This window comes from Podarcis gaigeae (genome assembly GCF_964106915.1).
Source record: "Podarcis gaigeae genome assembly, chromosome: 2".
NCBI classification, from domain to species: Eukaryota; Metazoa; Chordata; class Lepidosauria; order Squamata; family Lacertidae; genus Podarcis; species Podarcis gaigeae.
Window position 1 is genome coordinate 71,084,387 of NC_139679.1, and position 27,770 is coordinate 71,112,156.

Below are 27,770 nucleotides of genomic sequence, written 5' to 3' on the forward strand. Positions count from 1 at the left end.
ATGGAAGGATGGATGAGAAGTCGATGGAACAGAACGATGTAATGTATCTATTTCTCTTCTTCCTTCTTTACTTTTTTCTTCTTCAGTTCTGTATTTTGTACTCTTATAAATTCATAAATGTATATTTTTAAAACTTAATGGAAGCCGACTATTATCATTGGCTACTAGTCATAACAGTTATGTTATACTACATCCAGTATTGGAAATAGTGACTTATCAGTGGCAGAACAGGGGGCCACTTACCTCTGCATCATTCAAAATGCCCATTTGGGCACCTTGAACCATTGATGCACATCCCTGAGAACAGTAGCAACACAATGGGGCTGATAGGCCTGGATTCAAATCAAGATGTCCCTAGTTCAAATCTGGGTTGCTTCCTCCCCCAGAAATGTTGTAGCTCAGTGGCAGAGTGTCTCCTTTGCATCAGAAGGTCTCAGCTTCAATCCCCATCATCTCCAAACTCATTCCATGTCTGAAATCCTGGAGATCCACTTCCAGTCAGCATAGGCAGTGCTTAGCTACATAGAAATCTATGGACTGACTCAGTATAAGGCAGCTTCCTATGCCTCATGGTAGCTGTAGACACCTTTTGGATCTGAGTCATTCACTGTGATCAAGAGAACAGGGAAATTTTGTAGAGGGAGTGGGCAAGGGAGCAGATCCTGATTTTCAGGGGAAGTTCCTGGAGAGCATTTTGTAATGTGTCTTCTTGCAATGTCCAATCTGCAGGAGAGCTCGGAAAAGAAGATGGAAGAGCAGGAGGATACACTGTCCTGTCTCGGCTACAAAAACAGCTTCTGTAGGTGTAGGGTCACTGTTAAAATCAAAGGAGCTTCATTTCCCCAGCAAGCCTGACTCATTACACTAATGTGTTGCTCAAGGTTTACTGTAAACAGGAGATGCAATCCATCTGAGGGCACGCTGCCATAATGATCCCAACTTAACGTAAACACCAGGGAGCTATGTCACCGAAATTTGATGTGAAAAGAACAAGGCCGCCACCAGTTGCTCAGTTACCCTTATCTGATGGTATCAGTAGTGCTGCTGGAAGAAATATATGTGTGAGACCCTCCCCCTTCCGCTCCTGAAAATCAAACCAAAAGCGTGGAATAGTCAAACACGTTAAGAACAGCTGCACAGTCTTATAAGAATTTATAAAGAGTGATTCTAAGCACCAGCAGTGGCAAACCTAAATGCAAATTCTGTGTAGCACTTTCGACTCCCATCTGCGTTATATGTTTAAAGCAGAATCCTACCACTTTTGGCTGCCCCAAAAAGAATTCTGGGGAATGCAGTTTGTTAAAGATCCCAAATCATTCTTTCCCTTACAGAACTAAGACTCGTGGAGCGGTTTAATAGTTGATCTCTCTTCCTAGGGAACTCTAGGAAGCAGCATATGCTCTGTTGCTGAGCTGCGCCCTTCTCCCTACATAGTTCCTGGCTCCATGCAGAGAAAATGAAATTATCCCATTCCCCTGCAGTTCTATGGACTCTGCAGATGCTCTGTTGGAACAAAGCAGGCTAATGCCCATAACAGGGGTGGGGAACCTTTTTCAGCCTGGGGGCCATCTTCCATCACAGGCAACGTTCCAAGGGCCACATGCCAGTAACGGGTGGGGCCAGATGGAAAAAGTGGGCGGAGCAACAGATGTGACTCATACTTTTGTGGCTATATTCCAGCCACACAAAAACCAGAGGGTTCTTTCTGCCAACACGCAAACATACCTCTCCCTGTCTTTCAAGCCAGAAGGCACTGAAGGAGGGTGCAGAGCAGAAATTATGAGAGGTGTATCCCAGGCCTACAGAGTCATTTGGCTCACCCCCACTACCTGGGCCTGAGGTTCCCCTTCCTGTGTTACAACTTAATTGCTGCTACACCTTTAATAGTTGTACTGGGAAGAAAATGCTTAGACTCTGGGAGTCTTTCAAAAGGAGAAGCCTATGAGTTGCACTTATTGAGAGTGAACTCATTCCTATTTAGTCCTCTGCTATGCTCAGACTCCAAGAGCAAGAAAAGGCCTGCAGGCAGACACAGGTTAGTCCCTGGAGAAGATGCTTCTTCACCTTCTTCGTCAGGCAAGGAGTGTGTCTCTGCTTTAAACAGAATTTGGGTTAATCACAGTCAGTGTATACACATTACTCATTCCATATATTACCCACATTTATTAAATTAGTCTGCATCCTGCCCTTCCTTGCAAAGGAGCCCAGGGTGCCAGACAACAAATGGCAAGACAACAAGAACATTTGAAAAAACAATTCCAACACAGCAACAGACTGGGAAAGCTTCCAGCTTAAAACCCTTGCTGAAAGGTCTTCAGTAGGCAGCAAAACAACAACAGAGGCTGCCTCTGCCTAACATCCAAGGGGAGCGAATTCCAAAGAGCAGGTGCCACCACTCTAAAGACCCAATTCCAGGGGTGCCAACTTGAATAAAATATTTTTTTGGGGGGTCAGGTAGGCCCCATCCTGCATAATCAATTAAATGATGTGCACATCATTTGAATGGCAAAGCCCATTAACTTTGGGGAGGGGTTCGGCTCCCTCAAATATTTTATTGGGGGGAGGGCAGAGGGACCTTGGCCTCTAGGAGTTGGCTCCTATGCCCAATTCATACATTATGAACCCCCAGATAAGAAGGCAGTCACAGGAAGTCTTCGACTGCACAGCGCAGTGATCAACTGAGTATATAAGGGATGAGACTAGCCAGGGGTCAGCAAACTTTTTCAGCAGCGGGCCGGTCCACTGTTCCTCAGACCTGGTGTGGGGCTGGACTATATTTTGAAGGGGGGAAAAGAACCAATTCCTATGCCCCACAAATAACCTAGAGATGCATTTTAAATAAAAGGACACATTCTACTCATGTAAAAACATGCTGATTTCTGGACCATCCGCGGGCCAGATTTAGAAGGTGATTGGGCCGGATCCGGCCCCCAGGCCTTAGTTTGCCTACAATCTTGCAGGTATCCTGGTCCCAAGTTGCATAGGGCTATACACACCAAGGCCAGCACCTTGAACTTAGTCTGGAAACTAGCTGGCAGGCAGAGGAATTCTCTGAACAGCAGGGTAATGTGTTGGTGGTATCCTGCTCCAGTGAGCAGCCAAACAGCTGCATTTTGCATCAGCGGCAGATTCCAGACCATCCTCAAGGGCAGCCCCACATCCAGCAGATTGCAGTTATCCAGTACAAAGGTTTCCATTGTGTTACACATATACACAGTTCCCTTTACTCCTCACTGGTTGGATCCCTCGGTCGGAGCCAGACATGAACAGGCGGTAAGACGCTATCATCCTCTTCATCTTCACAGACTACTTCCAACACCAAGAGCCGGCACTCCTTGGGTAGAACCTCTTTGGTGGCACAGCGAACCAGTTCCGTCAGTCTGAGAAAGTGAAAGCGAAGGGTGAATAGGAGGGCAGATGCAAGAGGGCAGGTAACAGGCAATCTCCTGTCACTTACAGTACTGATGTTTGCCACACATCCTTCACCAGGTATGCTCAGGTCCTGAAACAACTGCAGAGCCACACCCAAACTATCGTCTCAAATCCAGCAGCTGCAACCATAGGCAGGAACGGCCTAGCTAACATTTCTCAGGGACTGCTACTCACAAGACCTTTTGTGGGCGGGGAGGGGGCATATATATATATACCAAAGAAGAAAATGCCTTAAGGATGTAAGAAGAGATCCCGACCAGATCAGACCGAAGCCTAATCTGTTCCAGCATCCTGTTTCGCTCAGTAGTTGAGCTGAGACCTCTGGGGACCCCATAATAAGCAGGACATGAAGGCAAGAGTCTGCTGTGTAGCACCCAGAAACTGGCACACCCAGCTTGCCAGTGCTCAATGCTGCCTCCCTGCCACACTGGCCTTGTTCTTTTCCCCTCTCTGAATACAGCTGGAATGGTGGTTCAGAAGCAGGAGCTAAAATCAACGCCGCTTCTCGAAGGAGGGATGCTAGCACTTCTTTGCCATCTCCCCAGCCTCCTCCTCCACTGCACCCACCCGTACCAGAAAACCAAGCACACTTTTGCTCTCCTCTTAAGAAATGGCAGAGGCAGCCAAAGTGAAACTACTATCCATCCTGAGCGAGTCTGCAGGCCAGTTTGTTTTGGGGTGGGAATGGGGGGTTGGAGAAGGCGGGAGAGTGAGTGGGCAGAGAGCAGGACAGCCTGCCAAGGAGTCTGGAAAGATCATAGAGTAAGCGACTCTTGTTGCCTCTGGGTGTATGTGGATGGCAGAGGCCCAGGAGAGCCTGCGTTTGGGGGGTGGGAAGAGCTTGGTCTGCCCCAGGAAGCAGCGGAGGAGGCACTGACAGCAGGATGTTTACCCAGTGTGGAAGGGACAGGACGCAGAGGCTTTGCAGCTGCTGCAGATACAGTAACCCAGGCTGTTCTGGCAGGGGGCCTGTAGTGGGGGCAGCTGTGGCCTAGCTATCCCACACTCCTGAGGGTCCCTCTGCCCTCTTCCAGGTCAGTGGCTTCCCAGATCCTAGAAAACGGGCAAGCAGGGAGGAAAACAGGGCAAATGCCACTTCCAACCCCACGGCAGGCCGGAGGAAATGTGGAAGGGCTCACTGAGAGTCTGACTGCTTCCGGGGTGGTGTTAACGTTGCAAAAATGATATTCAAGTATTGCAAATGGGTCACTGATAAGAGTTGTGTTTTGTTTTTTTAAAATAAATCCATGCATTGGATTTTCCTGAGAAAAGGGTACACCTGGATTTAGGGGCAGAGGGAAGGAATACAGGCTGGCATTTTGATATTGAAGTTGTCGTTTGGACTCTGTAAAAAACAAACCCTGCATGCATCAGAAACAGCTATTGGAAGGTTCTCTCTGCCTAAGCCATGCCTTGAGAATACCCAGGGCACTGGCCCCCCTCAGGCTTCATGAGAATCAGGAGCAGAAGGTGGAAACAGGAGGTTTCCCCCAGGCATGCGGTTGGCCACTGTGAGAACAGGATGTTGGATGAGGTGGGTTATCCAGCAGTCAGGCTCTTCTTATGTTCCTTTGTGACCCCCAAACTCTGTTCCTTTGGATTTTCCTACCTGCTGGATAGCTTCTGCTCTTTTGCCTTTTCTTCCCAGAAGCCAGCGTACAGAAGAGCTTTTCCATATAGTAGCATCTCCAGCACAAAGGAATGCTCCATCTGTGAAAGTGAGCAGGAGTCAGCACCACACAGAGACAATCAGAACTCTCAACTGAAAGAGCTCCAGGAGCACCAGGTTAAGTACAAGTTGTGAGAGGGTGGCGTTCAACTAGTTATTCTCAAAATAGATCCACTGAAATTAACGAACATGGTTAAGTTACGTCCATTAATTTCAAAAGGATGACATGGGAGCGCAGTCTTGGGAACCAGCAGAGGATGGGGTGGGACAATCAGGGCAACCAGAAAAAAGAGCAAAGTAGGAGCAGGGAGCAAACTGAATTGGATTATGGCAATGGGGTCTTTGGGACAGAACAGGGGCATCTCATTGATATTGGAGTGAATGAGGGTACCTGGTAAGGGATACCTTTGTGTTTGTTAATGCTGGAAGGTGCAACATGCCCATTCAAAGTGCTGTGCCCACTGGCCTCACATGGACCTCAGGATGCCGCAGAGGAGAAGACCCACTGCTGTAACCCTGGCATGCATGGTAATGAGGAGGGTCAGTGGCATGGGCCATCCCAGCATATGCTGCCTGGGTTCCTGATGGAACCTGCCTATGAAACGTTTTACTTGGTCATCCTCTTCACCTGGAGGTGTTTGCAGAGGTCTCTCAAGGTGATCTCCTTTCCCTCGGCATCGACACCTGGCACCTCAATTCTGTCCCAGCAGCTCCATGCTTTCTGGCGATACTGAGATTAAAGCAAAACCAGTGAAGAGTGTTGCGTCAAGACTAATAATAAGACGAACATGCTTATTAGTGCATAAACTTTGGTGGACTGCAGTCCACTTCACCAGGTGCATGAGAATAGAGCAGATACCCAAAGAAGGTCAGTTCTAAAATTAAATGGATCACCCAACCCAGCAGGTACCATGTCCCAACACGCTTGTAGCATGAACCAGGTAACCTATGAAGAAGCCATTTCCTGCAGAGCCAAGTGGGTCAAGGCCTTAGATCTAGGGTTGCCATATTTCAAAAAGTAAAACCCTGGCCACAAAAGTTGTTGAGCTTCCAATGGCAGCATTCCGGGTATGTCCGGAAAATTCTGGACATATGGCGACCCTTTTAGATCACATATTTTAAAATGTCATGCAGCTAAAACCTTTGTGTGCTGGGCTTACATCCAAGCAGGTTTGCATAGGATTATAATCTAAAGGCCCATATTGGTAACTACCAATGGCCACAGACTGTTAGTACAAAGTGATTTGAATGACTAGACTTGCTAGGATCTTTTTATTAAACGAAAGCCTTAATACCCTTAACGTTGAAGACACAACTGCTAGATCACAAGCACCATATCTAATTCAGGCTCCACAGTTCATTTACGATTCAAATATTAAAAAACAGAGCTGTTTGTAGCAAAGGAAACCTTTGCAGCAAAGGATTGTAGCAGCTCATTCTGTTCACCTTATCAGGAAGAAGGTTAAGAGGTGAACTGATTGTAGCGCACCTTCACAGAGGAGAAGTTTTTAAGTGCCAAAAGGGCGGCGCTTTAATCTAGCCAAGAGGAACATAAGAACCTCCAATAAAAATAAAAGATAAAACCAGACAAATTCTGATCTGACGCGGCATTTCAAACAGCAAAGGCAACTAACAATTGCAACGCCCAATGCCAAGGAAGTGGGTGGGTGGGTGGGGTCTCCAAAGCATGGAGAGCACTGGATCTAGATACTGGAAACCCAGATTCAAATCAGCCATAGACTTCACTCTTCTTTCAACTTAACCCACCTCATATGGCTATTGTGAGGCTTAAACATCTTGGAGGAAGGACAGAGCAGAATTCTAAGAAGCAAAGCAGCACAACCCTCACAGGCTCCAAACAAAGACCAGCCCTCTCCTCAAAATGTTTTAAGTGGAGTCCATCACAACAGATGTGGCATATAATATGAAAGGGAAGGGATGTGGTTCAGTAGCACAACATCTGTTTTGCACACAGAAGTCCCCATGTTCAAGATCTCAGAGAGCTGCTGCCTGTCAGTGTAGGCTGCCAGCGGCCAGCATGAGGCAGCTTCCCTATGAACCAAAGGAAGCCATTCCTCCCGCACTGTGTATAGGAAGTCAGATCTGGATGAAATGGTTCTTTCCTGTCGTGACGGCTCTGAATGCGCTAACTGTCAACAGGCCTAACGGAGGAGACTCTTTAAGGCTGCCTTCTGTCCATTCATGATCTGTGGCTCTCTGTTGCACAAAGACACATTGAGATGGCGCCTTGCCTATGCACAATTGTCCTTTTCTTCAGAACAAGGCCCAGGATGTTGTGGAACCTCTTAGCCCCCTGCACTGTTGACCCTGCCTGCCTGTTTTGGCCCTGGGCAAGGAGGAGAGAGAGAGGAGGACAAGAAGCAGCCAGTCCTCTTCACAAGGAGCCCTTTGGGGCTAGTTAGCGGTTCATAGCAGGAAGTGCCCTGGCCACAGAGAACTTAGTGGGGTCAGACTGTCGCACAAAGGGATACTGTCCTGGACTAACTCACTGGCCAGAAGGGAGGAGAAAGGCTGGCCTGGACGCTAGCATTCGCCTGGGTCTCCAAAGCAAATCTGTCTGTTTGTCAAAAACGATAGAAATATATAGAGAGACACATGGACATATATACCACCCTAAATCTGGGGACAGAAGCAGCTGCCAGAGGTACCATCAGACCCCTGCCCAACACTCTCACAAGCCTATAAAAGTGAAACAACACTTCCCTCTGTTCCTGCGCACAACACTGTGCCCCCAATTGCCCTATACATTTAAAGCAGTGTCATACCACTTTAAATAGCCATGGCTTCCCTCAAGGAATCCTGGGAACTGTGTTTTGTTACAGGTACTGGGTGTCGTTAGGAGACCCCTGTTCTTCCTCACAGAGCTACAATTCCCCAAGTTCCCCAGAAAGAGGGATTGTTTGTTAATCCGCTCTGGGAATTGTAGCTGTATGAGGGGGTCAGGGCTCTCTTAACAACTCTCAGAACACTTAACAAACGTCAGCTCCAAGGAGTCTTCGGGGAGGGGCATGACGGTTAAAAGTAGTATTATACTGCTTTAAATGAATAGTGCAAATGGGGCCTGTGCCCCAGAGCACTGCCTTCTGTTCCGCCTGCTTCTCAACAGGATGGAGACAGAGCTCCTTTGCCAGCCAGAGAAGGACAGGGCTACTGTTCTTTCATGCTAGCTTCAGGGCACAGGCCTCCACACCACTAGGTCTCATCAACTCCAGTCGCAGCAGCGAAGCCATGGATTGTAGGAGGGAACTTTTATTTCCCCACAGAGATACGCACCTGGGACTCTGTACTTGGGGAGGCTGTACAGCCATGTCCTCTTGCACTAGACTCCACCCCAAAGCATACTACTACCCCCTTTTCAGATTACGGGTAGGTAGCAGTGTTGGTCTGCAGTAGTCGAAACAAAATAAAAAATCCTTCCGGTAGCATCTTAGAGACCAAATAAGTTTGTTATTGGTATATGCCTTCCAGTAGCAACTTAGAGACCAACTAAGGTGCTACTGGAAGGAATCCCTTTTCAGATGTTCTGTCCACATGTAGACTGTGGAATGAATGGGGAAAGGGATTGCACTTTCTGCCCTTCCTCCTCCACAGGTCCAGCAGGCTGAAATTCCTGCATTGCAAGGGGTTGGACTAGAACACCCTTGGTGTCCCTTCGAACTCTACAATTCTATGATTTCATCTCTGAAGGGGGTTTCTGTATGTGTACAGCTGCATGTATACATGTTCTCGCATGGGAGCAAAAACCCTGATCAGATAGAGGAGCCAAACAGCTGTTTGCAAGAAGCCCTTTCAGTTCTTCTGCTGAATACAAGCAGATTGATAGGTCTCGGCGGGCTAGCAAGGCCAGCATGGTCGATCCCACACCCAGTCCATGCTTTCAGAGGGAAGGTCTGATCACAGCCACCCTTTGCTTGGGATCTGGGGTCTTGTCCTTTGCTCTGTTGAGATGCTGTTTCTAGTCAACTCAGCTGGAGGGCCAAACATTCTCGCCCAGCTTATTTCAAATTTACACTGAGGTTTTGTAGATTTCATGGAAAGGAGGGGTGGATGCAGAACAATGGAAAACAGGAGCACCATACAGTACTCACTCATGCTTCCTGCAAGCCCTGGGAAGTGCTGCTGGTATTCTGAAGAACGGAAAGCAAATTACAAAAAGGAACAGAACAGAAGCAGGAAGGAGGAACTCATGTTTTCAGCTGGCTGGTGCAGCAAGATGGACAAAAGCTCAGCTGTAGTGTGGTAGCAGCTATGCATTGGTGCCCTGCAAGTTGCCGGTCCTATTGTTTTAGACACCAGCTGAAAACTTTTTATTTCAGCAAGACTATCCAAACACATCATTCAGTTATGAATACTGTTGGAATCTGTGCTTTATTGATAATTATCTTATTATGTACACCTGCTCGGAGAGATTATTCCAAATGAGTGGCCATTTTTTCTGAAAGCATTAATAAGAGTGTGCATGCAAAACCCAAACCCCTGTAAACGAGAGAGGATATGCTTTGGTTTGAAACAAGCAAAGTCTCGCTCCTGACCATACCTTCTTTTCTTTTTTTTTTTTTTTAAGAACATGAATGGGAGGAGGAAGGCTAGAGTTGGAAATTAAAGTTGCCTCCCCGCAAAAAAATCATGGCCATTTGGGACCATATGGTCCATCCCATTTGCTCTTCTATGTTGTTGCCAACCCAGAGGGCAGATTCCCATCCTTCCAAAAGAACCATATGGTTGGGCTTGGCCTTTCACACTGACAGGGGACTCATTAGCACCTTTTGCTCAGCTCTTCACCTTCCAGCACCTTAATGCTGCTTCCACAGCAAAGCAGAACCCGAAGATATTCTGGGTGTGCCCCCTCCCCTGAAACCAGCCAGCTTCATGCCAGAAAGGACCAGCCTGCAGAGACTGGGGCAACAGGAGTTGGGTTCTGATCTAAGCAATGTGTCCCCCAGCTGGCTGGATGTCCAGATGCAAAGAAAACCTCCCTTTGCCTGATTTTTTTCCTTTGCTCATGCCTGCCTTACAGTGCCCTGCAAACTTATTATTCTCACACCCACCCGCCCCCAAAAATAATTTTAAAAATCGGCTCAGGCACTAAGGAGCAAAGGTCCAATGAATCTTATTCTGGGGGGGTTAGGCGTGAATCCTTTGGCGCCAGGGTAAGAGCTCCCTTCCCCCAGTCGCCAGCCCTTGCTAAGTAATGACTCCCATATGCTGCTTAATCAGTTCCACACGTTCCTGGACCCGGCACCGCTCTCGATTCCCTTTTGCAAATCAGCCCCGTTCCTCATCTGGAGCTGCTTCCTCCTGATGCTGCGCTCTATTCACTCCATCGGCTCCTCTCCTCTCCTGCTTCCCCACCCACCCAGCTCCGAGGGGAAGCAATTTCAGATTCGCTGCTTTCAGGAATGGATTCATGATTTCACTTCAAGGGGGGGGGGGCGCAAACTCACTCCTGAAAGTGGAAGCAAACCGTCCTTTGCCCCAAGTGGTCCTACGATTGCAAACCCAACCACCGCTGCTCTGGTTTCTTTTTCCTTCCCCCTTTTTTTCCGACGGCGGTTCTATCTATAGCACCACCAGAATGCCCTCCATTCCCAGAGGGCTGACATGGGCAAACTGGGCACGGTGCCACTTCGCTGCAGCCAGGCCTTTTCCTCTTAAAGACTTTCGGGGAGAGAGAGCGAGCTCACACACTGCACAGCTGCTCCAAGATTCAAAAACTCTCTCTCACACACACACAAAAATCATTTCCCACCCCCGCGTCACAAGGGAAGCTTTGAAGTTCCTGCTTATATAGGGACCCTTCTGCGGAGCTGGGCTGTTAAGAAATCTGAGATGTCCTTTTAAAAAAATAATCACAGGACGTTTGGGGCCTGCGCGCGCGCTCAGCGAGCCCTCGGGCCGTGCAGCGTGATCTGAACAGGGGGCGGGGGGAGGAACAGAGGCGCCGAGAGCCGAAGCCGTGGAAATCAGTGGCGATAGAAGAGCCGGCCTCCCCCCACCCCCGTCTTTCCTGCCCGCCCCTCCACCCCGCTCCGGTCCCACCAATCTGGTTCCAATCTGCGCTTCCTGTGTAGCAGGAAGCCCCAGCCTCGCACTCCATAAACTCAAGACAAAAAGGCTTCTATTCAAACAGACGCTCTTAATTTAGCTTCTTGCTCTCCCGCCCTCCTCACCGATTCCACAGCCCCCCCCCCCATCCAAGCTCTGGTTTCTTTCTCCAGAAAAGGGAGGGGGGTTTTTTTTGCAAGGAAGCCAAGGCTGGCCCTAGCCCCAACAAATTGGGAGGAATGTGAAGTCTTGGGGCTGCCACAAAAAAGGGGGAAGCACCCCCAAAGTCTACGTCTGTGTACGTGTGTGTGTTATGCATACATGTGTGCAGGCTCATGCGTGCACATGTACACACATACGCATCCACATGTATACAATGAATGGCAGAATGCCTTACAAAGAGGCAGCTAGCTAGAAGCCATCGTGTAGGACAGTTAATGGCACTGCTGGTAAGGCAACCCTATGGAATAAGCGGGGTCTGGCTTAGGGCATCGCCCAATGTGCCGTAATTCCAACTCTGAGCTAAGCAGGTCTGGGGAGTGGATGGGAGGCTGCCCAGGAATCTTACAAATGCAACCCTGAGCTCATTGGAGGAAGGGCAGGATACACAAGTAATAAACAAACATCCGCTTATGTTTTGCTATGTCCTTTCCTGGAAAAGGCTCACCACTGACAGTAGTAAAACAAGATACAGTGATCCAGTCAGCACAAAATAGCTCAGCACAAATGTATGGTCTATAGATGAGATTGTGACCTCTGCTTCTCATCTGATCCTGCTACTGCTAAACCATGACTTAGCGTACTGTCCAAACCCTGGCTCATGTTTCGTCGAGCTCCAGATAAAGAACGACCTATAACCAAGGTTTGTCCTTGGCTTAACAAGCCATGGTTTGTCTGGAGGTGATAAACCATGAATCCAGGTTTAGATTAAACCCTAAGCCGCTCACATCAGCATAGCAGCAGCAGGACCAGAAGACTAACAAAGCAGCTGCAATATCTAGGAGCCTACCCCATTTACGCTAAGCCACGGTTTGGCTTAACATTACATGGAAACTGAAGCCAGTGAATTGCATCCAAAGATATGTAAGATGTTACAAACGTGAACAGATGAACATGAATTGCAATTCCTAATTGTCAGCATGTATGTCTGATCTCTGTTTCCTTGGCTAGTCACCCTGTTATCAGAAGATGCACACCCCCACCCATATATATGTGTATATATATATATATATATATGTGTGTGTGTGTGTGTGTGTGTGTGTATGAAATTTTATAAACCATTTAATAAAAAAATCTTAGTGATGCATATTTAAACAGTAAAATAATTATCAATAATATGGAGTTTAAGATCAGAATTTAAAAAAAGATTAGGCATAACTTAATTGTATGTCAAATTAGGCTGAAATAATTTTTTAAAGCAAGTCTAAAAGTACAGTGAAGGCGCCCGACTGAAGTTAAATGCTAAGGAGTTCCAAAACTTCACAGAAGCCGAACACATATTAAATGGCACTTGTAAAAGTGCATGTTCCGTTGATAGAAGTTGCCAAGTAGGTACATATGGGGCAAGGATGTCTCAATTAAATCGGTCCGAAGCTGTTAAGAGCTTTATATACTACTAGTAAAACCATGACCTTGGCTCAGTAGCAAATTGGCGGCAAGTGAAGATCTTTAGGAAGAGGTATAATGCGTTGGGACTCCTGTCAGCAATTGTGTTGCAGCACTGACAACTGCACTTTATGGGCCAAGTACAGGGGAAGCCCCACAAAGAGTGCATTGAAGCAAGCCAATCTTGAAGTTACCAGTGCCTAGGCTACTGTGGCCACGTTATGCCACTCCAGACTGCATGCTTACTCCTTCAGAGGAAGTGCAATCCCATCCTGGGAAACTCACCAATTTCTTGGACATGTGAACCGGGGTCTTGCCAGGATTCCCTTGTCCAGCTCACCACTACATCTTTGACAGTAATGCCAATCCTACCATAATTATTCACACACAACAACTTGTCTATCGGCTGAAGGTAATATGGCTGGGTAAATTCTATCGCCTTATGCTGCTCTCAAGATGTCCACCAAGTATCTACTGCATGCCTGCAAGGCACAAGGGGAACAAACGTTCACTGCCTTGCATGAGGGCCCATTCTGGATTCACTGGGTCTGCTGGCTACACCTCCAAGAAACACCTCTCAGTCAGCGCGGTTCAGAACACCCAGTGGATGCACAGATGCCTGTGCGGAAAGGTCAAGAACCAGCATCTGGGGCTGAGGCTAAAGGAAAGGGGAGTTGAGTTAGGCCAGGGCAAGAAGAGCCAGAGATCCAGCTTGGCACCAGCTGTGTGTGTCAGCTGCAGGTTAAAGACCATTTCCTGTGTCTGACAGCTCACAGGCAGCCCCGTCTGTGCCTCTCCTTCCACACTGCCGCTAGCCTGATACACACGCCAGGCACCGGCTTCTGAAACTAGATCTCCTTCGCCTTCTGCCTGCCAGAAGGGGCTCAGGAAAGGCAGGGTCAGCAGCTGAGTGGGAACAGCCGTCCTCCCCCACACATCGGCTCCTGGCAAGCTGCTCAGTACCCAGCACCCAGACAGGAGAGATGGAGTAGGAAGTCTCCCCCTCAACACAGTCTGGGAGTTGCTGACATCCCTACGGGGCAGCCATTCTAGCACCAGCTCCAGCTGACGAGGCTTGCGCAAGTTCTGACTGCGTGGTCCACTTCCAGGGATAAGGCAGTGGCGTAGCGTGGGTTGTCAGCACCTGGGGCAAGGCAAGTAATTTGTGCCCCCTAACCCGTGGATTTGCGCCCCCTAACCCTAACCCCCAGATGTTGCGCCCGGTGCGGCCGGCCCCCCCTGCACCCCCCACGCTATGCCACTGGGATAAGGTATAGCTGGGCACTCTGGGAACGGATGGCAGTCAGGCCTGAAAGCATCACAGCACCACCATCACCGTGGTACTCAAGTGGTTGTCCCACTGCTGCTGTAATGTCTTAAGGGGAACTTGGTCAGGAGAGGTTCGCAGGCTGGACATGCAAATCTTTCCATACCTGTTTGGCTTTGGGCATCACAGCAGCAGCATAAGAACTAATGGCATGAGGTGCTGTACATCTGTTTTGAAACGTCCAAAGCTGCTCTTAGGTGCACTCTGCAGCACAGGACAAGAGCAAGCCATTGCTGTTTCATTTAGATTTTTAAGAGCTGGAGCGGAAGGGAATTAAGGAGGTACCTGTCTGAATCAATGCCTGTGCCCACACAGAAATGCTCCTAGGTACACAGCCTCGAATCCAGCTATATGGGATACTGCACTAGCCTTGGGGAAGGCAGATTCTTGTTCCTGAATGACTTACTCTCCACACTGCAACACTCCATGTTCTCTCTTCTAGAGACTTGGGAACCTCCAAGTCTGTCCCTTGCCAGACACGGCCCTCTTCCCACGGCACGTCCTTCACCTGCCTCACACTCTCCTCAAGCAATCTTGTTTAGCTAGGATGTGTCCTTGAACTCCAATAATGCCTTTTCCTTGCCTGGATGGAGGATAGAGAGGTGTGTGTAGACTGTACAAAGTGAAAATGTACATCTGTTGGTCCTCCTCCTTTTGCCTCTGGCTCCACCCACCTCTGGCATGTGGCCCCCAGGTGACAGTCCAGAACAGAACATGGCCCTTGAGTTGAAAAAGGTCCTCTGCCTCTGATCTACAACCTCAGCAGAGCTAGCTCTAAAGAACAGCAGCCCATCTAAATGCGCATAGTGTCTCACTCCTTCCTGCCCTCCCTGCCAGTCTGCTAGGAAAAGCAGGCCCTACTGAGCTTCTTTCTACCTTCAAAGCATGATGAGCCCAGAGCCCAGGCCTCACCTTGTATATTGGTCGAGAGGAGACAGGCTGGAAGCGATTGAGCAGGGGCTCCGAGAGCTGCAGGAAGCTGTTGCGATAGGAGCTCAGGCGCCTGTGTCGCCACACCAGCTTGTAAAGCTCCAAGCACGCCAGACCAGCTACAGCTGTTGTGGTTGTGGCAATGGCAGGCACAATCCTCCCCACGATCTTCATCGCCTGTGGAAATCAAACTGGGCCTTCAGCATGAAGACAGTGAATCGAAAAACGTACCAGAGATTACTGGAGGGAGGGATGCTGCTAGGCCAGAGACAGACACATGAATGTGTCCCGCCCCATTTTTATTTCCTGAAGCTGGCAGGCGACTGGGGAAAATGACTCCCAAAGCCCCGCCTCCTTTCCTCACCTGCAGCTTATCAGCCGGAGGGATGCCATAGTTCTCAGCTCGCAGATTGGCTGCTGTCATGACAAAGTTCAAGTGAATGTCGTTCCCCTGAGGGCCCAAAAAATTGCAGAATCAATCGAGGCCAGAGAAGGGTGGCAAGGGCAGAGGGGAAAAGAGAAGGGATCTTAGTGGGCTGAGGATGAGAACAAAGGGAGTGCAAGGTCTACAAAGGGCGGCAAAGAAACTTAACAGAGGTTACAGCCAGGGTTTGTGTGCATGGCGTGATTTTTTTTAACAATAGAAGAGAAGGGGTGGGGAATCTGGTTTTCTGAGGTTGCTAGACCACAGTTCTCATTGTGACCTGGAATTGGAGTCCAACAACGTCTGAAGAGCCAAAGGCCTAGAGTCTAGGAGCAGAGCTTTAGTTCCCTGCAAAGCTCCTTGCATTTTCCCATGAATAGCAGGAGCAGAATAAAATGTGCTAATCACAAGCAACTATACACAAATTTGCACCACGTGCACAGGCACAGAATCTGACTAAGAAACCATCCAAGTAGCCATGGTCCAACATAAACTTCCCGCAGTGTATGAGGGAGACCACACTACAGGGCAGAGGCCATCCTTAGCAGACAGAAGGCCCCTGGCATCTGCTGCCAAAATCAGATTTCAGGTGAGACGCTGGAAAGGTTCTACCAGTTTCGGCAAGCAGTATTGGGTCAGCAAAACAATTAATCCGATGAGGCAGCTTTCTAGTCCTTACGTATGATGATTGGAGAAAGCCTTGTTTATAGAAATAATATGGAAGTGACAAAAACACACAGTTCCTGGCTGAAGGACTCCACTGCCTGGCTTGATAACCAACTGCCATTTTGTACTCAAGGAACAGACTCTTCTGATCCTTCTTGGGTCGTTTGTTCTGCACTCAGAAAAGAACACAGCGTGTAGGAGGGTGGGTCACGCGCTGCAAACCACAAACAGGGCTGGGTATAAGGCTGTGTACGCTTCAGCATTTTAAAATATGTCTAGGTTGTCCTTTTTCTCACTTTGGATTGATGCTGGTTGTGGAGGAAACACATCAAAACACAGCATTTCATAATTACAAGATAGATGCAGGATAGATGCTTATGTTGTGTGTACAGCGCTGTGTACACTCTTTTGGGAAAGAGTGGTGGGAGTGTGCTGGATGTGGAGTGAACAGAAGTGCGTACACAGCCTAAGAGAGTAGTAGGCTAGGTACTACACAGATTGCGGGAGGGATACTGACCCCAGGGCTCATCCCAACCCATTCCTGGCACTCTGGCACCTCCAAAAGCTGGACACAAGAACTGCAGCTTACAGCAACTGTCAAATTCAGGGACATCTTTGGCTGTGCCAATACCCACCCTCCACCTCCGTTTACATCCAGTGTGCTCTCACCACTGATTTGGGAAGTGCTGTACATACAACGTTCGCCACAATCTGTATCTATCCTGTCGTTTCTTATGAAATACTGCATTTTGATGCATTTTTGTCCAGACCAGTTTCTATCCAGAGAAAAAAGTACAACCTAGCTGCTTTTTAAACTGGTAAAGTGTACACAACCTTAGGAGTTTTAAATCTCCACTCAAACCCTTCCCAGTGGAATCAGTGGGACTTGGGTACTTAGTTCTACTGGACCAGTAAAGACAGAAATGAAATTCATACATTCAAGAAACCTGTGGCAAGCAGTGCATATGTAAATCCTGAATATCAGTCTACACAAAATACAACTTTAAACTTCAGGCACAAACCTCCCCCACCCCTCAAAAACCCTTAAAAGGTCAAAGCAACAAAACATTCCATACAAACCAGATTTTTTTTATTAGGGCTGTTTGACAGCAGCTTTCAACTTAACCTCCAATATATGGAAAATATTCTACCTTAGCTGAAATCTGGGCCCCAATCCTGGCAGCTGATGATATATTGGGATATAATCCCCACAAACTCCCCACATTACATCTGCAGTTATGCAGACAAATGCTCACTGTATGAAGAAACTTCTGTAACAGCAGCTGTGGAGTAGAAGTGGGCCCGTTCCCAACTCTACCGAACACATTAACAAGAAAACCCCCACAATTCAGCTACTAGTGTCATTTTAGCTGAATAAAACAGTCTCTCAGCTACAATACAGAACTAAAAGATAGGGGATGGCAGAACACATGCTTTGCCTACAAAAAGCAGCTCCTCATTCAGTGTCCAATAGGGGCTACAGAACAAGTGGTCTGGATTGTAACAAATTAGCCTGGTTCAGACATAATGACAAACCATGATTTCCTGTGTCATTATTACTTAGGGTTGCCATATTTCAAAAAGTGGAAATCCGCTCTTTTTGGCAAATAACATTTGTTATATATGGCATTCACATTTTAAACATACAGTAGTTTATTCCTTCAGAATACTTCTTAAAAGTATCTGTCTATTAGGATTTCAAAAATTATTTTTTAAAAAAATAATAATTAAACAAAATCTGAACTTCCAACAACAGTTTCCATTCATCTGGTTTTCCCCAGACTTCTCAGCAATTTCCGCCCAGACACTGCTCCCTACTGTGGTATTCTGGCTGTGTCATGGAAATTCCGGATGTGTGGCAACCCTACAGTCTATTCATCATTGCTTCTTGTAGTAATCCATATACGTATCCTGCAAGGTAGGCCAGTATTCTGACTCTTATTTTACAGTTAGAAGGCTGACCCAGAGACTGTGGCTTGTTGAGTATCAGCGAGTTCATGCCAGAGATGAGATTCAGAACGAGGCATCCTGATTTGTAGCTCAGCCTCTAAGCCTCTATACTCAAACTTTTAGCACATGATGAAATCAGGTAGTAATTTTTTATTTGGGCATCTGAACCCTGAACGTAAAATATCTTGCCTGTGCCTGCCCTTTACAGATACTGGGGCACTGGGAAAATTTGTCTGTGAGTCATCTCAAGAAAGCACTGTTGATCTTAACCGAAATTAACCTGTTGAGGATTAAGAGGCATAAGCAGAGCTGCAGGAGGGGAAGTCATGGCTGGAACAGCAGAGTCACACACCACACCCTCTCTCCTCCAAGAAGGGTCATGCTCTTCCGCCTTTGGAAACCTGGAGCTCAGAGGGAAATGCAAAGAGAGGTGGAAACATGCAGGAACATTTTTTTACCTTCTCAAAGTGAATGGGCTCCATAGCATTAGACATGAGGGAATTTTGCTCTTCCATCTCTTGCCTCAGTGCTGCCAGTTTCTTCCTCAGCTCTCCTACCTCTGTCTCATCTGAAAGACACATTTAGGGGTAGTAGGTGGGGACACAGCCCAGCAGTGGCCTGAGATGTGAGCAATGCAGGGAGAAGCATGTTATCCACTTCTGGCTTGGGTCTACTGTGTGGGAAGCCCAAGTCTCATCTCACCCTTAGAGATCCCATTGCATTTCCTGGCACTCCATTCACAGATGTGACATGGTTGGCAGACTGCTCTAAGGAAGGATGGGAAACCTGCAGCCCTCCAGATGTTGCTGTGCTACAGTTCCCTTCATCCTTGACCACACTGGCCAGGCTGGCTGGGGCTGATGGGAGTTGGAGTCCAACAACATCTGGAAGGCCACAGGTTCCTTGCTAGGGCCTGGTTGGAATGGTTGGGATACCTGCCATTCAGCAAACTTCTTACCAACAGAGTCTTGTGGATTCTGCATCTCTTGGTCAGTGAGGGGGATATGCACTCCCTGAAGTGGCTGGAAAGATGGCAGATGCGAGCCAAAGAGGACTTGGGAAGTGACAGAATCATCCTCACTCACACACAGCTTGTGGGTATTGGCAAAGAGGTGACTGGCAGCCAAAATGAAGGTCTTGTGGGTGGTCTAGAAAAATGCAGAAGGTGCATCAGAGACAGCAGCACCCTTCCCCACTATGGACTGTTTCCTTCTCCTGACAACCAGTAACTGGCTCTACTGGCTGCTCTTCCAGAAATGTAGACCCCTTCCAACCTCAGCTAAGCATCCTCTTCCCTCCTAACACAGTCAAAACAGCAACCCAACTCATGGAAGCCTGCTGCCAGATTCAGGCCCGGGGGCTATAGCCAACCCTGCTCTTCCACTCTACTCTGCTTGCGCAACAGAACTTCCCCTTCCTCTTCTCTCTGCTACAGCCACCACCAAAATCTGTTCCAAAGGGTTGAGGGAGCCTCCAGAGCAGATTTTGGGAGCGTGCAGGCAGAAGAAAGGAAGCAGAAATCTCACAGTAGAAGTGTATCCATGCAACATTGGATACAAGCCCAAATTGGTGGGAACAATGATTTCGGAAATCTTACATGCCAAATGTGCTGGATCCTGGGTCATTTGCAACCCACACTTCTACAGAGGAATAAGATGGGCTTGGTTCATGGTCAGTTCACCGTTTTAAACTAGGCAGATCAATCAAATGAGAAAAACAGAGCCAACCTCCTGCTCATCAATTAGGGTGTCATGGAACATGTTGGTGCTATTTTACACAATAAATAAGGTGAAAAACAGATAAGGGGTTTCCACCTGCTCTAGACAGCAAGAATAAAAAAGGCACTAATTTCCATTTATTGCTTTTTATTTTCTTTTTCCCGAAAAGTTACATTCGCCCCTTTCTTTGACCATGAGACTAGGAAGTGGTGAACCTAGCTGTGTAAATGTCCCGATCTCTCCTAGATGTTCCTCACTGAGGGTGCAACCTCCATTGCATCCCAAGTTCCCCCCACTTCTCAAGCTGAGCTCCCCACTCACATGACTGCTGTCAAATTTCAGCGGTTGTGGGCATCGCTTGGGCCCTGACCAGAAAGGAAGTCCAGAGCTTGTCTCCTGGGGACAAAGACAGATGGGATCAGTCAGGAAGCAGCATCAGAGGCAGTGGGAGGAGAAGTTGTTCAAGGAAGGAAACTCTACAGGCCAAGCAAGGGCTGGAAGAGGGCCAAAGGTTTCTGCAGCCTAAAATGATGCGAACTGGAGAGAGAGAGAGAGAGAGAGAGAGAGAGAGAGAGAGAGAGAGACTGTGCACAGCCAAGGAAGAGAGAACAAGTCAAGGGCCAAGGAAAAAATATGTAAACGTGCATATTGTTGATTTTCCAGAGTTCTAAGATTCAAGTGCAGTCTAGTCATCTTCCGGTCATGGAGTGCTTGTGTGATCCTCAAGCAGCAAAACTTCTTGGGCCAGCCCTGCTGTGACCATCCTGTGCCTTGCTGTGGGGCCAAAAGCTATAAGCAACTGGTTCTTTGTGCAATTAAAGCCATTGGAGGTGCTGTATGTGAACCAGGTCATATAAATGGTGGTGTGGGTCCACCTACAAAGAGCCCAGAGTGAGAACTACTGGTGTTAAGGCTAAGGGAGAGTAGGAATCTCCCACAGGAGGCTTAATGTTACAAGTGGCTGGAAGGCAACACCAACCAAGCGTCTGCTTCACTGAAAGATGGGCTTTGCAAAGACTACCACTTGGTCTTAATATATCTCACATTAAGCAGCTGCCAACACAAGTCTGCTGCATTTGGTTCCAGACACCTGGATTCCAACTCTCAGAGCCAGTGCTGAATGATTGTAACAGAGAAAGGCAAAGGAGTGCTTAGAAAAGCGCCACACTGGGAGCCAGGAAATGGCCGGAGAAAGAGGCAGGGCCCATACATGCTCAGGTGGGAAGTTATGCAGCAGCTGCTGGATGTCATGGGAGAAAAGGCACTCCCAAAGTCTCCGAGCCCAGACCACGCAGTCTCTCCAGTTGCACGGCTTCCCCTGAAAGCTGGTGCACACTGACTCCAGCATCTTGACAGCCTCCATTTCTTGGGACTCTAGGAAGCTGGGATCCCTGTGGACAACAACAGACCTTGTTTGTGGCAGAATTTGGAGATAACAAATTACCTACTAGGAAGAATTAACAGCAGTGTTATCAATTCCATGCTTAGAAATATCTATGATGCCTCTCCAAATGCCCAGGGCAGCTAACAGACACCAATCTGTCTGTCTTATGTCTAGAATAGTTTAAGACATAAGAAGCAATCAGGATGGGAATGAAGTGGCCAAGTGCCTTTTGACATCAAGTAAGTTAAAAGGCAAGAGGGAGGGAAACATTTCTGAGCATGTTTGTCTCATGTATTATCCCAATCATCCCCCAAGGAGCAGTGTGAATGGGGGTTATTCCATTAACACCAGCAGATTAGGCTGAGAGGCAGGGACTGGCCCACTATGGTCACCCAGTGAATTTCATAGGGCAGCTAGGATTCCCCCCCCCCATTCAAATATGATACTTTAACCATTACACCACACTGGTATAGCACACCAAAATGGCACCACTAGGAACAAGGCAAATTCCACCTGTGGTCATCATGGGACTCGGATAATGATCAATATATCTTCTAGGCGGCTGCAGAGCCCCCTTTTTTGCACTGAATGTATAACTAGTAATTTTATGCATGTGGAGCTCTGAGTGGGTCCTGCCTCTAGGCAGTTCCACCTTCCACCCCAGATGCAGCAGCTCCTACTACAGCTCAGAGGTGGGATATGGATGTGTGGTAAACTTCCCTTTACCTCACCCAGAAGACTCCTTAACAAAATCCACTCTATCCCCTACACAGCCCACTCTAAGTTTTCCCTCCTGCCATTTATCTACCACATCACCTCAGTCAAGATCGCTCCCCATACTCACTTCAGAAATGTGTTGACGTTTTCTGCTTTTGTCTTGAAAAGACCCTCAAACTGATCTCGGGCCCACTGCAAGAGAAAAAGATGGGGGCAGGGGAGTTTTTGTCAGCAGTTACTTGGGGTCCCTTAGAACAGGGGTTAGGGACATTTTTTTCAGGCAAAAGGCAGGGCTTACTCTCAGGCAAATAGGCACTGGACTGCAGCCTCAGACCACCTCTTCCTTCCAGTTGTTCCTTGGTTCTAAGGCAGTATACACACTCTCCTTCGGCCTGAAAGCGAGATGAGTGCCACAACCCCATAGTCACCTTTGACTGGACTTAACTGTCCAGGAGTCCTTTCCCTTTTACCTTTTTTACCTTACACAGTTAACATTAAAGCACATTGAAAGCGCATTCTTTCCCTCAAAGAATTCTGGGCACTGTAGTTTATCCCTCACAGAGTTACAATTCTCAGCAATCCTTAAAAAACCACAGTGTCCATAATTCTCTGAGGGGCGGAAATATGCTTCAAATGTGCTTTAAAGATATAGGTTGGAATTCAATACCACACCGTGATGAATGTCCTGTCAGTGCAGGTACTGCAGTTCTCTTCCCATTATGCGAAGTTCTGGAGGTTCTCCTGACCCCCCCACCCCAGAGCCAATCATGGTGGGCACCAAGAGGAAAGGAAGGCCCTGTGGTGCAAGTGGAAGCCCTTGAGTAGGGCTTGTTCTGCAGGGCTGCAGTGCAGTCTGGGAATTCTGGTGCCATTCCCTAAAACTGAACTCCTGCCCCTGTTGCTCCTCAGGGTCCTGATGCTACATAACAGGCCCAAGCAGACAGCCTCCTCATCAGCACCTCCTGCTCTGTGGAGTGAAGGAAGCAGGGTCATGCAAAGGCACCAGGGCAGTGTGAGATAAAAAAGAGAGAGAGGTCTGTCTGGCCCTGCCACAGAAAAAGGAGAAGCAGCTGAAGCTCTGCAAAGGGCGAAGGATTTTGGCCTGGCTTCTGGGCGAAACAGCTGGACCCCATATCCTGCCGTCAGTGCTGTTGACAGCTCTGGCCCTCGTGCAGCTGCCTGGAAAGAGTAAATGAAGCCAAGGGGCCAGGCAAGGAGTGAAGAGGAGCTTGGCAGCTGAGAGTTTTCCCTCTTTAGGCATGGACCAACTGGAGAGAAAGGCAGGAGAGGGGTCTCTTTGGCAGCAGCAGGCACTGCAGAGTGGATCTGCGGCTGAAAGAATAAGTAACAGTATTTGAGGAGGCCAGGGAAAAGCCAGCCTCCTGCCCCCCCCCACCTGTAGTGTGTGCTGGATGGTGCTGGGGAAGTGGCGCAGGGTGCAGAGAGGGTACTGCGTCTCTTCCTCCTCCTGAGCTTGGCCAAAGGACTCTGTCAGAAAGGGCACAAAGACCTGGACGTGCCCCCGGGTGCCTTCCGTTCCGGAATCAAGCAGAGGCTTGAGGTACTGCACACACCTTTGGCACAAGTATTTTCCTGCAGGAGGAAAGAGGAAGAAAGAGAGGAGGTAGACGGGACACAAGATCCTTTGCTGTGCCCTGCCTTCTTCATCTGACACACACACACAAATAAGCAAACACCAGCAATTTCCTGTCAGAATTCTCTGACATCCCTACTCAGGGAGAAATGGCAGCTGACACACACACACAAATGGTGGAAAAGAGCTGGACAAATTTCTGCAAAGTGGACTTCTTTTTCTGATTGGGTGGAGAGAGGGAGGGAGGGAAAATAAAAGAGAAATCTCAATATATTATTTTCTTCAAAAAATGTATCCCAAGACATTTTGGTCCAGCTCTACAAAGAGCCTCTGTCACTCAAATACACTCTTCTGTCTGTATGGTCTGCTGGCTCCATTTTTGTAGATGCCAAGCCATTCCAGTCTCCTCAGCACATACAAAGCCTCCATTTTTTTATAGATGTGCAAAGCAGGAGATAATGGCTCAGTGTGTGTTTGGTGGTCTGTGGCTTGAACCCCAACAGGGTACAGTGGTGCCTCGCAAGACGAAATTAATCCGTTCCGTGAGGCTCTTCGTATAGCGGTTTTTTCGTCTTGCGAAGCAAGCCCATTGACAGATTAGCAGATTAGCGCTACAGCTGTCAAGCGGCTTCCAGCGATCAGCTGTTAAGCGGCTTATCAGCAGAACAGCTGATAAGCGGCTTAGCGGCTTAAGAAAAGGGCGAAAAAAGCGAAAAAAACCCGCGGGGGGATGCAAGATTTTTTTCGTCTTGCGAAGCAACCCCATAGGGGATTTCGTTTTGCGAAGCGCCTCCAAAACGGAAAACCCTTTCGTCTAGCGGGTTTTTCGTCTTGCGAGGCGTTCGTCTTGCGGGGCACCACTGTATTATGACCGTTAATTAATGACGGTGACACTTGCAAGTTCTTCAGCACATACCCTCCAACATTTCTCCTATGAAAATCGGGACACATCCTAAGGAAAAGCGGGACATTCCGGGAACAAATCAGAAAACGGAATGGCATCTGTTAACCCGGCACTGTCCTTGGAAAATAGGGACACTTGGAGGGTCTGTTATCAGTGTTCGCATGCTATTAAAAGCACACACAGCTATTTCAATCATCCTTACAACGATCCTGTGTGGTAGGCCAGGATTATCACAGCACAGAGGAAGGTGCTGAAGAAGAGAGACTGTGGTTTGCCTAAGGCTAGCCAGGGATGTGCACAGCTGATTCGAGATCTGACCTGGGGACTTCCCGGCTCTAATAGTAAGAGAGCTTTCCTGTTTATCAGCACTATGTGTATTTTGTGATCCTGCATTTGCAAGACACTTCAAAGACTCTGGACTTTGGATTTGGTCTGGGATGCCTCTGGCAGTTTCGGCAAGAAGGGAGAGCAGCTCTGTTTATTATGCAGGCCTTCTAGCTCCTTGACTTAGCCAGCCCTGCCTCACATACCCATAGGGGAACGGCCATAGCTACTTCGCATGCAGAAGGACCCAGGTTCAATCCCTGGACTCTCCCAAGTCTTGCTGGACAAGAGCTTCTTCCTGAAACCATGGCGAGTTGCTGCTACATAGTCAGTAGAGAGACAATGATGATCTGGGTGGGCCAACAGCCTGACTCTAGCTCCCTAGGTTCACCTCCCCTTTAATATCTATCAGCAAGATACACAATGCAGTCAACCACAAAGGAACATGGGATCTCTTCCCCCAGGAATGGATCAACTTTCTGTGTAAGAAGCACCAGGTGGCTGGCCCACAGCAGCAGCAGGTCCATCTAGTCTGGATCCGGTTAGAGGGCAGCCCCCAACGCTCATGGGTGTCAATCTCTCAACATCTGTTCCTTTTTTTAAAAAAAAATGCTTGTTTTCTGTCTGTCAGTTCATAGGATAAAGCTTGAAAAATGTGTGCAGCAGGTTATGTTAATGATTCATTAGCTGACGTGTCCATGAGCAAAGTGACCAGGAGACAAAAAGTTGAGAGTCTTCTGTGTCCACCTATACAACTCCCTGTCCTTGCCTTTATCATGATGACCTCCAGCTTATGTATGGCTGCCCTGCACACATACTGCCTTTGCCTGCAGCGTCCCACCATCCCTTCTGTGCTACACTCTAGGCCAGCCTGCAAAAACTGTCAACATCCTGTGAGAAACAACAGTATTAGAATTTGTATACATTATTTCCCCGTTCCCCCACCCACAAGGAAATCACGATGTGGAACAGAGGCTATGGCTACAATCCTATACCCACTTACTAGGCAATTCAAGGGGCTTATATCCAAGTAAATGCACAAATGATTGTACTGTGAATCAAGGTTTCTGATTTAAATGTCATATGAGCTCACTGCATGACCTTAAGCTAGTCTGCCTCAGCCTTCCATTTCCAATATGGGGATAATAAAAAATTACTAACACATTATTATTATTATTATTATTATTATTATTATTATTATTATTATTATTTACCAAAACTGGCCTACTTTGCAGGGCTGTTGTAAGCAAACATAATGTCTGTGTGGTGCTTTCAATACTTGCAAGTGGTTAGGAAAATGCTAAGTAGGTGATTAATCATATAAAATAAGCACTTTCAAAGAAGCCTGCGTAACGTACTGTAATTCATTCTGAGCATGGAATGCTTATTACAGGGAGCTGGTGGCTACAACATAGGCATTCTGTATGAAACACTCACTGGCTTGCAGACTGTCCAGGGCACTGGCAACACCATCCAAGCCAAGGAAGAAGTCATCCCCATAGAAGTGCTCTGTGTCTGGTCCAACCTGGTTCTGCTGTGCTGATACATTGATGTGGTGGTTCATGAGTTTTACGGCAGCTGCTGCCACTTCTGACTTCTGCTTCTACAGGAACAAAGGGAATATTACTAAGGAGATCCAGGGTAGAAAGAAGTTGGTTATTGCCTGGGTTCATTGGCCAGGGCACTCTAACGAGAGTCAAGCCAAAACCAACTCTCTCCCCTGTAACATTACAAATAGGTTTGTGAATATTCTCATGTCCATTGAGATTTATTCCTTGGGCAAACTGTCCCCAGCACTGCCTCACCCAAACCTCTTTTCCACCATATTTGCTGCAAGACTTACCGACACATCCCCTGGTCGAAAGAGGAACTGCCTGTTGAGGTTGGAATATTCAATGGTATCCATGTCCGTCACAGTGATGCTCCCACCCTCGCTAGCAGCCAAGCCAATCATGGCAAAATTCTTCAGGAGCTCACAGCCAATGGCACCAGCTCCCACCTGAGGAAATTGTAATAAGATTGGTTGAAGGCCCATGGCACTCTGAGCCAAGATGACCTCAGTGACTCAAGTGACTGGGGCAAGGGGACACAAGGAGATACCTCTCCAAGTTACATGTGGCTGGTTCAGATACAGTGGTACCTCGGGTTAAGTACTTAATTCGTTCCAGAGGTCCATTCTTAACCTGAAACTGTTCTTAACCTGAAGCACCACTTTAGCTAATGGGGCCTCCTGCTGCTGCCGTGCCACCGGAGCATGATTTCTGTTCTTATCCTGAAGCAAAGTTCTTAACCTGAAGTACTATTTCTGGGTTAGCGGAGTCTGTAACCTGAAGCGTATGTAACCCGAGGTAGCACTGTATAACGTTTTGCTCCACATGGGTGCTGTTGGGCTGATTGCCATGCAGGAAAAACACATAGGAATCAGGGCACTCCCTGATGACCCATTTATTTACCTGTTTATTGAGCATTCATCTTGGTTTGTTGGCCAGGGGATTGGCTGACATTGGCAATTTAACAAACATTCACTCTGATTTGTTTATAGGGAGGTTAGGTGTCAAGCATTATTCCCAGGGCATTCCTCCATTGGTTTCCAAATTCAGATCTTTTGGGGAAGTGGGTTTGTTATGCAAGCCCTCCCAATCAACTCTCATTGCATCAACCTGAATTTGCTGGTATGTGATTCAATCCCACCCCAAATTAGTCTGGAAGCCCCCTAAGTTATGCACAACTTCAAAATACACACATTATTATTATTATTATTATTATTATTATTATTATTAGGGAAAGGCTAGACATGAAATTCCAATAGCCTTTCCCCCAAGGAATTCTTTGTTGGTTTTCAGTTCTGACAAAAAGTTTTCTATATGACTGTGTATTCGTCACATCGAAGGAAACCTTATATTCAACGAGGCCCGAAGACAGATGGAACATTTGCACTTCTCACAGAGAACACATTATAATTACAGAGGCTGGAATAGGCATTTGCAAGAGCTCCAGAGAACTGTTGTAGAATCTGAAACTGTTTACTAACGCAGTTCCAAAGCATGGATGCTCACTTTA

The 27,770-nt window shown here is 47.7% G+C and overlaps 1 protein-coding gene across 6 annotated transcripts in view; it reads right to left on the reverse strand.

Annotated features, from left to right (window-relative positions):
• Nucleotides 1-2,143: 2,143 nt before the first annotated feature.
• The window catches only part of UBA7 (ubiquitin like modifier activating enzyme 7), a 50,169-nt gene continuing 24,542 nt past the window's right edge, over nt 2,144-27,770 (reverse strand). For 4 of the 6 annotated variants that reach the window (XM_083726363.1, XM_083726364.1, XM_083726362.1 and 1 more), the window contains 13 exons: nt 26,554-26,709; nt 26,148-26,313; nt 23,285-23,481; nt 22,016-22,080; nt 20,998-21,178; nt 20,109-20,183; nt 19,028-19,217; nt 18,528-18,637; nt 15,394-15,480; nt 15,012-15,206; nt 5,730-5,831; nt 5,042-5,142; nt 2,144-3,380 (listed from right to left, as the gene is read on the reverse strand). In XM_083726363.1, coding sequence (XP_083582489.1) covers nt 3,224-3,380; nt 5,042-5,142; nt 5,730-5,831; nt 15,012-15,206; nt 15,394-15,480; nt 18,528-18,637; nt 19,028-19,217; nt 20,109-20,183; nt 20,998-21,178; nt 22,016-22,080; nt 23,285-23,481; nt 26,148-26,313; nt 26,554-26,709 — 1,782 coding nt within the window. In that variant the 3' untranslated portion in view covers nt 2,144-3,223. Of the gene's footprint in view, nt 3,381-5,041; nt 5,143-5,729; nt 5,832-14,205; nt 14,304-15,011; nt 15,207-15,393; nt 15,481-18,527; nt 18,638-19,027; nt 19,218-20,108; nt 20,184-20,997; nt 21,179-22,015; nt 22,081-23,284; nt 23,482-26,147; nt 26,314-26,553; nt 26,710-27,770 lie in introns of those variants that run through there. The other 2 variants (XM_083726365.1, XM_083726366.1) reach the window with 2 other exon arrangements.